General features: G+C 43.6%; 1 protein-coding gene across 1 annotated transcript in view; it reads right to left on the reverse strand.

Annotated features, from left to right (window-relative positions):
- The window catches only part of EEF2 (eukaryotic translation elongation factor 2), a 29,066-nt gene extending 17,394 nt beyond the window's left edge, over positions 1-11,672 (reverse strand). Inside the window, exons 1-5 of the mRNA XM_070743997.1 lie at positions 11,515-11,672; positions 6,148-6,362; positions 4,211-4,392; positions 1,913-2,124; positions 559-737 (exon numbers count right to left, since the gene is read on the reverse strand). Of these exons, the coding sequence (XP_070600098.1) occupies positions 559-737; positions 1,913-2,124; positions 4,211-4,392; positions 6,148-6,362; positions 11,515-11,517 (791 nt within the window). The 5' untranslated portion in view covers positions 11,518-11,672. The remainder of the gene's footprint in view (positions 1-558; positions 738-1,912; positions 2,125-4,210; positions 4,393-6,147; positions 6,363-11,514) is intronic.
- Between the last annotated feature and the right edge of the window lie 407 nt (positions 11,673-12,079).

The following is a 12,079-nucleotide window of genomic DNA, read 5'->3' on the forward strand; positions in this document are numbered from 1 at the left end:
CCTCCTCCAGGCTTTTATATTTTATGTTTGGTATGTATGTGTTGCATGGTTTTAATTGCTGGGGTTTTATATTATATATGTTTTATTTTTAATATTAGATTTGTTTCACTGTTATATTGTTTCTATCATTGTTGTGAGCCGCCCCAAGTCTTCGGAGAGGGGCGGCATACAAATCTAATAAATAATAATAATAACACCATGGGACATTTGTCTTTCCCCATGCTCTTAGGCGACCCTTGTGAAATAGTCCTTTGACCCACAAAGGGGTCCCAACCCCCAGGTCGTAAAGTACTGCCTCAAAAGAATGCAAGTGACCAGCTGTGTGCAAGGAGTATAAATCCTTCTATTCTTCTCCATCCAGTCAGAGCTCAAGGAATTTCTTGGATGAGAAGCAAAACGTCTTTAAGAAAAAACAGAAAGGCCACTTGCCCCTTGAAAAAAAACCCTTTGGGACTTGATGTCAAATGTGTGCCTTCTCTTCTCCTGCAGCTGGTCAACAATTAGTCTTCTGGCCACGTGACGTGGAGACCCTAATTTGAACAATCCTCAATGACGCACCTGTCGCCCCAGAGTTTCTTCATCATGTCCTCCACCTTTTTGGCACGGTCAGCGGCGTTCAGCTGCCCTTCGCCTTTGGCTGCGAACTTGGCCACGTACATCTCGGCAAACTGCTTCAGCGTGAAAGCCCAGCCGTGCAGGCCGGAGCCAAACCCGACTGTGCCAAGAACGGGATCGATCTAGGAAAGATAGGCAAGAGAATTTAATCTATCTGAGTCGCTGGCGTATTCCTTAAAACAGCACAATTGGAAGGGTCCTTGGTGCTCTCAGAGCTTGGTTGTTTTGTTGCAGACGTTTCATCACCCAACTAGGTAACACCATCAGTCCCCCATCTCAACTCTATGCAACAAATACTCTCCTTTATTTCATTATTTCCTTGCTATTCTCTAAGAGGAAAGGTTAAGTTAGTGAGGCAGTTGAGACCACAGTTGAAACTTTGGAACTGGGCTGCCACCACCATTTCAGGGGGTCATCGTAAGTCTGAGCAGTTGCTAAGCAACCTGTCGCAAGTTGAGGACTACCTGTAGGAATTCCTTGTTGAATAAGTGGAACAACTCTAAACATGTTCACACCAAATGACCTCCAGATAGACTGGGATAAAAGTTGCAACTGATGCGCACAAAGCCAAACATCTCTTCTGCCAGCTAAGTACACGATGCCCCTTGTAAGCGTTCTAATTTAGGGCAGGGATGGGGAACAATGGCCCTTTTATGACTTGTGGACTTCAACTCCCAGAATTCCTGAACCAGTCATAAAGTCCATAAGCCACAAAGGGGCCATAGTTTCCCTCATGTTGGCTGAGGAATTCTGGGGGTTGAAGTCCATAAGTCATAAAGGGGCCATAGTTTCCCTCATGTTGGCTGAGGAATTCTGGGAGTTGAAGTCCATAAGTCATAAAGGGGCCACAATCCCCTATCACATAGAAGACTGACGGCAGAAAAAGACCTCATGGTCCATCTAGTCTGCCCTTATGCTATTTCCTGTATTTTATCTTAGGATGGATCTATGTTTATCCTGGGCATGTTTAAATTCAGTTACTGTGGATTTACCAACCACGTCTGCTGGACGTTTGTTCCAAGCATCTACTACTCTTTCAGTAAAATAATATTTTCTCATGTTGCTTCTGATCTTTGCCCCCTTGTTCTTGTGTTCACTTTCCTATTAAAAACACTTCCCTCCCGAACCTTATTTAACCCTTTTTTAACCTATTTAAATGTTTCGATCATGTCCCCCGTTTCCCTTCTTTCCTCCAGACTATCACCTCTGATCTAGGTAAAGAAAAAGCTTGCGCTGCCTTCCAATATCAACCTGTCCCTTCAGATTTTTCTTTTTTTCAGAGCGTCGCTACCCTTACCATGATGTTGCCCATGGGGCCGGTCTCGCCTTCCCCGTAGGTGGAGATGATGACGTTGACGTTCTCCACAATGCGCTGGAAGGTCTGGTAGAGCTCCTCAGGACGCAGTTGCAGCTCCAGCAGGGCCCGGTCCATCTTGTTCATCATCAGAACGGGCTTGATCCTTTCAGCGATAGCCTGGCGCAGGACAGTCTCTGTCTGGACACACACCCCTGGAGAGGAAGGAAAGGAAGCTCAGCTTGTCTTCCCTAAGGGTTGTCCACTTCCAACAGGTTTAGTAGAGCCATACAGAGAATAGGAACATTCTACATTAGGGGTGTTAAAACTGAGCAGCTTTAAGGCCCGTGGACTTCAACTCCCAGAATTCTTGGTGTTGAACTCCACAGGCCTTAAGGTGGGAACTTAGAATTCTGGGAGCTGAAGTCCAGAAGTCTTGTGGAGTTGAAGAAGTCCACAGGTATTAATTTAGTTTAGTTTAATTTAATTTATTGTCATTGCACATGGTAAAATGAAATTAAATGCAGTCTTCAGTGTACATTATAATTACAAAAATAAAAACACATACATCCTTTACAATCTGTATAATTAAAATTGAAAATCCAGTATTGCACTATACCAGGGGTAGGCAAAGTTAGAGTGCTGTACTGCAGGCCACTAAAGCTGACTTGTATATCTGAAGGTCAGCGGTTCAAATCTCACCACCGGCTCAAGGTTGACTCATCCTTCCATCCTTCCAAGGTGGGTCCAAATGAGGACCCGGATTGTGGGGGCAATAGCCTAGCTCTGTTAAAAAAGTGCTATTGCTAACATGTTGTAAGCTGCCCTGAGTCTAAGGAGAAGGGCAGCATAAAAATTGATTGATTGAATGAATAAATAAATAAATAAATAAATAAAGTTAGCTATTCTATGACGCGTGGACTTCAACTCCCAGAATTCCTGAAGCTAGCATGACTGGCTCAGGATTTCTGGGAGTTGAAGTCCACAAGTCATAGAAGAGCCAACTTTGCCTACCCTTGCACTATACCATAGAACTCAATATAGTTGCAAGTGTGGGATAAGAGCTGTTTTACAGCCTATTTGTCCTTGTTTTTATTATCCTGTACTGTCTGCCAGATGGTAATAGTTAAAAAAAAAAAGAGTGCCCAAAATGAGATGGATCTGTAAGAATGTTTTGAACTTTCTTAAGGCAGCGGCGGCTTTAAAGCTCTTCCAAAGAGGGGAGAGGGCACCAAAATGACCCTCTTGGCAATGATGTTTACTCTCTGTAGTGCTGTTCTATCTGATATTGTGCAATTGGCAAACGCTACACAAATGCAGTAAGTTAAAATCCTATCTAAAAGTGGGTACCTTAGAATTCTACCTTTGAATTTTCAAAGGCTACCTTTGAAAAGTGTTCGGAAACTTCAGACCGTGCAGAATGCAGCTGCGAGAGCAACCATGGGCTTCCCAAGTTATGCCCATGTTACTCCAACACTCCGCAGTCTGCATTGGTTGCCGATCAATTTCCGGTCACAATTCAAAGTGTTGGTTAGGACCTATAAAGCCCTTCATGGCATCGGACCAGAATATCTCCGGGACCGCCTTCTGCCGCACGAATCCCAGCGACCGGTCAGGTCCCACAGAGTTGGCCTTCTCCGGGTCCCGTCGACTAAACAATGTCATTTGGCGGGACCCAGGAGAAGAGCCTTCTCTGTGGCGGCCCTGACCCTCTGGAACCAGTTCCTCCCAGATATCAGAGTTGCCCCCACCCTCCTTGCCTTTTGCAAGCTCCTTAAAACCCACCTGTCGTCAGGCAAGGGGGAATTGAAATTTTTCCCCTTCCCCCTAGGCTTATAGAATTTATACATGGTATGCTTGTTTGTATGATTGGTTTCTTAAATTGGGGTTTTTTAGACTATTTTTTAATATTAGATTTGTTACATTGTTTTCTTTATTGTTGTTAGCCGCCCCGAGTCTTCGGAGAGGGGCGGCATACAAATCTAATAAATAAATAAATAAATAAAATTCTGGGAGTTGGAAGTCCACAACTCTCAAAGTCTTGTGGAGTGAAATCCAGAAACCTTAAAGTCCACAAAGTGGGAATTTGGAATTCTGGGAGCTGAAGGCCACAAGTCTTAAATGTCTTCTGGAGTTGAAGCCCACAGGTCTTAAAGTGGGTACTTAGAATTCTGGGAGTTGGATGTCCACAAGTCTTAATCTTGCCAAGGTTGGCTACCCCTGTTCTATATCCTTAGCACTGTCCACTGGGCAAACACACAACAGCAAAGCTCAAGGGGGAGTGGAGCCCCAGTTTCTTACCAGAAACACAATCCACAACAACCAAGGCACCGTCGGTGACCCGTAGAGCAGCTGTAACTTCTGAAGAAAAATCCACGTGGCCAGGGGAATCGATCAGGTTGATCAAGAACCCGCAGCCATCTTTGCTTTGCTTGATGAAGGCCAAGTCGTTCTCTGAAAGCTCGTAGAAGAGGGAAATGGCCCTGGGGGAAGACGCAAGAAAAAGGTTTAAAGACATTCCAGATACATCAAAGGGAATATAAAGATAGAACCAAAAACTTTTCTTTTGGGTTTAATGGCAAAAAATACTGGGAAAAGAAGGGGAACATATATAAAGTTGACAGTGAGATGTTATGTCTATGTACAGCATCTACCTACTGTGTTTCCCCCCAAATAAGACATCCCCTCATACAGGGTGTCCAGGAGGGAAGCATTTTGAAATTCCCTGATATTTCCCTGTAACTTGTGATCTAGTTAAAGCGCAATCATAGATGACGTCATACCAAACAGCTGAACCGTGGAGAAATATTGGTAGCCACAGTTATGCTCATTTTTGCTTGACTCTTCCAGGCAGCGGGATCTGTGGGGGGTTTTACATGATTTTCCCCTGACTTTTAAACATTTTAATACAGTTTGTTTCCCCCCCCCTAATTTATTCTGTTTTTTTCACAAATTCAGATATATCCCAAACCGCCAATTTCCCTGATAATTCCCTGGTTTACCAGATTTGCTGGATACCCAATCGGGCTTTTGAGTGCATGGCAATAAGGCCAAGCACTTATTTCAGGGTTCAAAAAAAAGGCAGGCTCTTATTTTCGGAGAAACATGATAGTAACCCGGTTAAGTGAATTTGGCTTCCCCATTGACTTCGCTTGTCAGGAGGTCGTAAAAGGGGACCACTGTCATAAATCAGAACCAGTTGCCAACGGTCTGAATTTTGTTTGTTTTTTAAAAAAATACTTTATTATTTACATTAAAAGAAAAGAAAAAGAAAAGACAAAATAACAGTACAGCATTTTGTATATACATATAGTAAAAAAAGAGATGATAACATATAACAAAAATAAAGCATTATGCTTTATACATGGATTGTTTGGTATCATAGCTTAGTATTTACACCTGCTAAATGGCAGTACAGTGTTCCCTCAATTTTTGTGGGTTCAAACTTCGCAAAAAGTCTATACCACGGTTTTTCAAAAATATTAATTAAAAAATACTTTGCGTTTTTTCCCCCTATACCATGGTTTTTTCTGCCCGATGACGTCATATGTCATCGCCAAACATTCGTCCACCTTTAATAAATATTTTTTTAATAAACTTTAATAAATAAACATGGTGAGTAATAATCTAAATGGTTGCTAACGGAATGGGAAATCGTGATTTAGGTGTTTAAAGTGTTAAGGGGAGGCTTGTGATACTGTTCATAGCCAAAAATAGTGTATTTACTTCCGCATCTCTACTTCGCGGAAATTCAACTTTCGTGGGCGGTCTCGGAACGCATCCCCGCGAAAAGTGAGGGAACACTGTATAATTGGTTTGCAGCTCATTCATTTATAGCAATATTTTCCCTTTATTAGTTGTTACACATACATCTTGTTAATTTTTCTGTTGATATATCCATTTTTATGAGATTGTTTCATTTTCTCAATGGTATAATAGTGCCTTATAATATAGTAATATTTCCTCTTAATAACAATTTGATTTTTCTAAGTTTAATATTTTGAATAATTTTATCGTTATTCACATTTTTATTTTCTTTTATTTTCTTTTTCGCAGTCTGAATTTTGATCATGCAACCATGGGGATGTTGCAAAGGTTGCATAGAAGTTCCTTTTTGTCCTCTCAGTGCTGTCGTAACTTTTGAGCAGTCACCAAACGAATGGCTGTAAGGCACCCAACCTAGCCTCTCCTCTCTCACCCCACCCACCTGCCCCAAAAGATTCACCCAAGGGACCTACGTCGACTTGATGGTGATGCATCTCTCTTGCTCGTCTTTTCTTGTGTCGGTGAAACGGGTCTCCCCGGCACGGGACGAGGCGATGATCCCAGCTTTGCACACCAGCGAGTCGGTCAGGGTGGATTTCCCATGATCCACGTGGGCAATCACCGACATGTTCCGGATGTTGGCCTTTTTATCCATGATGGCCCGGATCTGGTCTACTGTGAAGTTCACCTGGAAAAAAACAGGAGAAAGGAGGTGACCTCAGGGTGTCCAGGGGGGAAGCATTTTGAAATTCCCTGACATTTCCCTGTAACTTGTGATCTAGTTAAGGCGCGGTCGTAGATGACATCATACCAAATGGCTAAGCCATGGAGAAATATCACTAGGTGAGGAAGCAAGTTGTCTCAGTTATGCTCGTTTTTGCTTGACTCTGCCAGGCAGCGCGATCCTTTTTTTAAAACATGATTTTCCTCTGACTTTTAAACATTGTAATACAGTTTGGCTTTTCCCTCTTATTTCTTCTATTATTTTCATGATTTCCCTGATAATTCTGATATTTCCCGAACCGCCAATTTCCCTGGTAATTCCTTGATTTCCCTGTTTTCCAGGTTTGCTGCACACCTTGTTGTTAGACCAACAAGCTGCCAGTTTTCTTCTGAAACCCCACAACAGAATAACAAGAGTCGGAAGGGAGTTCAGAGGTCTTCTAGTCCAACCCCCTGTTCAGGCAGGAGGACCCTGTATCAGGGATGGCAAACTCTACACACACGTGCCCAAACTGAAAGGTGCATGAACACACACACGTGCAGACATGTGTAGTAGAGGCCCAAAGACCAGCTGGCCAGTAAGGCATCCCAACATCACCAGGGCAAAAGAGGTGAGATTTTTTTTCTTCTTTCGTGAGCTTCCGTTTCGTTGTTTGCAGAGGAAACAGCAGCTCACAAAAGAAATGCCACGGAGATCTGACCTGGAGCTATGGTGCAGGTGCCCGCAGAGAAGGCTCTGTGGGCCACCTCTGGCACGCATGCCATGGGTTCGCCATCATGGCCTTATAGCGTCTCAGACCAATGGTGGTTCCAGCTGTCCTTAAAAATCTCCTGTGTTAAAGAGCAGTCACAACTTCTGGACGGAAGCCATTCCACTGATTGTTTGGTTAGGAAATTAATCTTTAATTGTAGACTGACTTTCCTTTTATTTGATAAATTTTCCATTCTTAGTCCTTGTCTGTCCCCTTGGTGCTTTGCAGAATAGGTTGAGCCCCTCTTCTTTGGGCAGCCACTCAAATATTGGAAGACTACTATCATTATATTTAACATTATTTATTTTTTTCCTGCCTCCTGGGGACCCGGACCCTTTTCACTGACTATTCACATAGCCTAAAATGCTACCAGAAGAACAAAATTCAGAAAGCGAGAAGCAAAAAAACCCCCAACCCCCATGGTCAGCAACAGAAGCCCAGAAAGTCCTGAGGTGGCCAGAAATGTTTTAAAACAATGTCGTGGTGTTTCCATATTATTATTATTATTATTATTATTATTATTAGAATAGAATAGAATTTTTTATTGGCCAAGTATGATTGGACACACAAGGAATTTGTCTTGGTGCATATGCTCTCAGCGTACATAAAATATACATTTGTCAAGAATCATGTGGTACAACACTTAATGATTGTCATAGAGGTCAAATAAGCAATGAAGAAGCAATATTATTATTATTATTATTATTATTAAAGATTTCTATGCCGCCCTTCTCGAGGCGACTCCTTATTTTGGGGGAACATCATCAGCTGTCTAGAAAGGTGTCCTCTCCTTGAGATCCCTTATTGCCTTCCCTGCCAAAGCCAATTCTTCCAGAGGGCATTTTGTCTGTCAAAGTGCCACGTTATTCTACCATATGGCTGGCTTTAAGGAGATTCTCCCTCATCCAGGTCACAATTATCCCAAAGGTGCTTTTTTTTCTTCCAAGAGACAACCTGACTTTCTGGTTTTCCTTTGAAGGCCTTTCACTTTTCATCCAAGCAGCTCTGGCTGGATGGTGAGCAAAGGAAGGATAATAACCAGATGACTGCAAAGAATATAAATCCTTCCATTCCCCACCATTCTGTCAGAACTGAAGAAGCTTCTTGAATGGGAAGCAAAAGGACTTCAAAGAAAAAAAACCCCAGAAAATCCAGTTGCCTCTTGAAACCTCTCTTTGGGACATTGGTTTGCTTTCTTGTATTCTATCTTACAAGGCCCCAAGCCATGAGATATATTTATTGATTGACTGCTTTTTATCCAGGCCTTTATTGTTCATAAGTTTAATTCAAGCTGGCTAGCATACTTAACTTTCCTTCCTCCTGTTTTCCCCACAACAACAACAATCCTGTGAGGCTGGATAGGACTGAGAAGGAAGGGCAGGAAGGGGGGGGATAGAGGAGAAGGGCAGGAAGAAAGGAAGGAGGAACAGATAGATAGATGTGAAAGGATAGCTGGATAGATGAAGGAAGGGGGAGAGGGATAGATGGAGAAGGGAGGAATAGATGGAGAAGGAAGAGTAGGGAGGGCAAGATAAGGAGGGGTGGATAGATGGATAAGGAGGGATAGATGGAAAAAGAAGGGCAGGAAGGGAGGAAGAAGGGATAGATGGATGGGTAGTGAGCAGGTAGGTAGGTAGGTATAGATGAATGGAGGGCAGGAAGTGAGGGAGGGTTAGATGGGGAAGGAAGGAAGGTGAGGGAGCAAGGGATAGATGGATGAGAAGGAAGGAAGGGAGGCAGAGCAGGAAGGATAGATGGAGAAGAAAGAACAGGGTGGAAGGAAAAGAGGGATAGATAGATAGATAGATAGATAGATAGGTAGGTAGGTGGGTTGGTAGGAAGGGATGGATTGGAAGGGATAGAGCAGGCGGGAAGGAAGGATGAGAAGGAAAGGAGGGCCGGCCGGCAGAAGTGAAATGAACCAGGACAACGGGTTGGATTTCATTAAGGAGATGCAGACAAGCAGGAAAATATTTTCCAGGTTAACGTCAGCACTTTTTTAACAGCACCCAACAGCTGCAGAGTAACTGACGCAGGTCCCGCAATACAGGTGACACCCTCCCTATGCCTCCGTGCCCTGCTCCACCTGCCCCCAATGTGTGTGTATGGGGGGGAGAGAACACAACCTCCCTCCCTGAAGGCCGCCCCTCCCTTCGGCAAGGAGGGACCAGATAGAGCCGGCCCCAATCCTTTGCTGGCCACTGTTGTTGTTTTGCCACATCATGTCCCTCTCTTCCTCCCGCAGACATCTTGAATGGCACGTAGCTTAAGACAGCAACAATCAAACACCTCTTCTTCCCCCCCCCCCTTGCAAAAAAAAGAGATATGCTGTGGCCGGAAGAGAAGCTGTATAAAGTTAATTTTAAAAAAAAATCAGAGAAAATGAATGGCAAACTGGCAAACCAGCCAGCCCCTCCTCAAAAGAGTTTTTATCTAAAGAAAAAAGTTGGTTTATCAGCAAACAGCCCCAACCTAATAATCTCCAGGAAGCTGGTAAAGGCTGTTACATCACCCCCTTTATTTTCTCCTGTCTTGATTCTGTGGAGGAGGGGAGCCAAAAAAAAAAATCTGAGTCATCCCACAATGAGGTCAGAGTTTTTCTTTCTTTCTTTTTTTTAAATTTAGGATTATAACCAGGCCCTGCACAGGAGCCGGCCCAAGTATTTTATTTAAGAGGAAATCCTTCCAAGGAATCAATAGACAGATAACCTCTCAATTTCCAACAGTTTATTTAGTGGCCCCTTCAAAGGGACAACATCCCTGGGAAAAAGTGATTGACCATCAGTTTTTCTCTGCATTTACAGCCTTTTAAGCATAGCCCTGCAGTTGCAGTATCAAAATTCGGCTAATAATAATAATAATAATAATAATAATAATAATAAGAAGAAGAAGAAGAAGAAGAAGAAGAAGAAGAAGAAGAAGAAGAAGAAGAAGAAGAAGAAGAAGAAGAAGAAGAAGAAGAAGAAGAAGAGTTGGAAGGGCTCTTGAAGGTCTTCTAGTCCAAACCCCTGCTTAGGCAGGAAACCCTACACTACTTCAAACAGATGGTTATCCAATTGATATCCTTGACTCATATTTATGAGGGTCACAATGCCTTTGGGGGGTGTCCCGGCGATCCACTTTCGCAACCGTCTGACAAGCGGAAGTCCATGGGGAAGCCAATTTAAATAACCGCTTAAGAAATGCCAGGGATTCTTCTTAAGGGGTCTGGCAAGGGAAGTCCCTGAAAAGAGGCAAACTCACTTAAATGAGTTTCAACATCAATATTGGGGCTCAATTGATATTATCAGGGATATAGGAATTTTTATTCCCCAAAAAATGAAGGGGAAACAAAAATTTTGGGGCGTTCAGTTTTCTTCCTGCTTCAAAAGTAAAGGAATTTTTTAAATAAACAGTAGTGACCATCTATTAGTTAATATGGATAAGATATTTCTGCTGAAAAGGCAGATGACAAAAGGAGAGCTTAATTTGTTAAATTTATGCCATTATATATATTTTTCCCTGCATGTATGTATGTATGTATATATATATATACAGTACAGTATTCTTATTTTATATTATGTGTGTGTGTAACATATTTTGCTGATAATGAATTATGTACATTATATACATATCAGCAAAAATGTTACACACACAATTTTATATATATTTATATTCAAATTCATCAAAAACGTGTGACATTTATATACACACACACACACACACACAATAATCATACATATACATACATATATATAAGAATCTCCCTCATAAGTGAATGTGTTATATATATACGTAATACAAACACACACACACACTCACCAACACACGAAAAGCTGTTTTTAATCTAATTGGGTCTCAAGATGCTTTAACAGTATCCAGAGTCGGCATTTTTGATTGGCAGATCTCCAGAAATGCTGGACTACAACTCCCGTCGCCCTCAGCAAGGCGAAAAGGGCGTTTTTCCCCATATACATACATATACTGTATAATCTATTCTATTGGGTCTCAAGGTGCTTTTCATACCGTACACACTAGGCTTATTTTTAAATTGGATTGGAGGCGCTCTCTCTTCAGAGACTACAACTCCCATCATTCTCAGCCCGGCCTAACCGGGGGGAGGAGGGGGGAGCCATCCAGACGGCTCTCCATGGGATCCGTAGGCTAACACGTTAACTTCAGAGTCGCTCCCCCTCACCCTCTTCCGGGGCCCTTCCAGACGGCGGTCTCTTCCTAGGCCGCGGCCTTTCCTAACCCCCCCCCCCGGCCCCGCAGGCCTCCGACCCGGGGCCTATCCGTTCCAAACCCGGCCCTAATCCAAGGCCTCCCTAGGCCTCTAGGCCCCCGCGGTTCGCCTCAAGTCGCTCCCGGTTTCGGATGGCTCACCATGTTGGCGGATGGCTTCGGATTCTCCGCAGGAGCGCGGGGAGGGAAAGAAGGGGGGGAAAAAAAGACCGGCAACAATGGCGGCGGCTCGGGGTGCCCTGTCTCGTTGGCAGGGGCCGAGCGGGCGGAAGAGGACGCTGACGTCAACCGGCCGCCTTTTATATGAAAGACGCAGGAGTGGGCGGGGAGAGTCAAGAGGGAGGAGGCGGAGCCGGGCGAGGAAACCCATAGCGCACGCGCTACATCCGGAAAGGCCCTCTCTATGGTTCGAAGGAGGGAAAGAAAGGAAGAAAAGGGAAGGGGGGGGGAAAGGCTCTTAGCTTGACGCCTGCGCAGTTTCTTTTCCCCTTTTTAAAAAAAAATGTGCGATCAACCCGGAAGCGCTGCTGGTGATTCAACCACGTGGCTGACGCCCGAATGGGCAGCAAGGAATTTGAAACAGAGTGGAAAAATAATGTTTGCCTGTTAATATGCCTCTGATGCTGTTGGTATTACTCCCAAATATATTACTAAAGGCGGATATTTATAAAAATTTGTGGACCCACCCATTGGAGCCCTCCCACAA

Source organism: Erythrolamprus reginae, chromosome 1 (genome assembly GCF_031021105.1).
Source record: "Erythrolamprus reginae isolate rEryReg1 chromosome 1, rEryReg1.hap1, whole genome shotgun sequence".
NCBI lineage: Eukaryota > Metazoa > Chordata > Lepidosauria > Squamata > Dipsadidae > Erythrolamprus > Erythrolamprus reginae.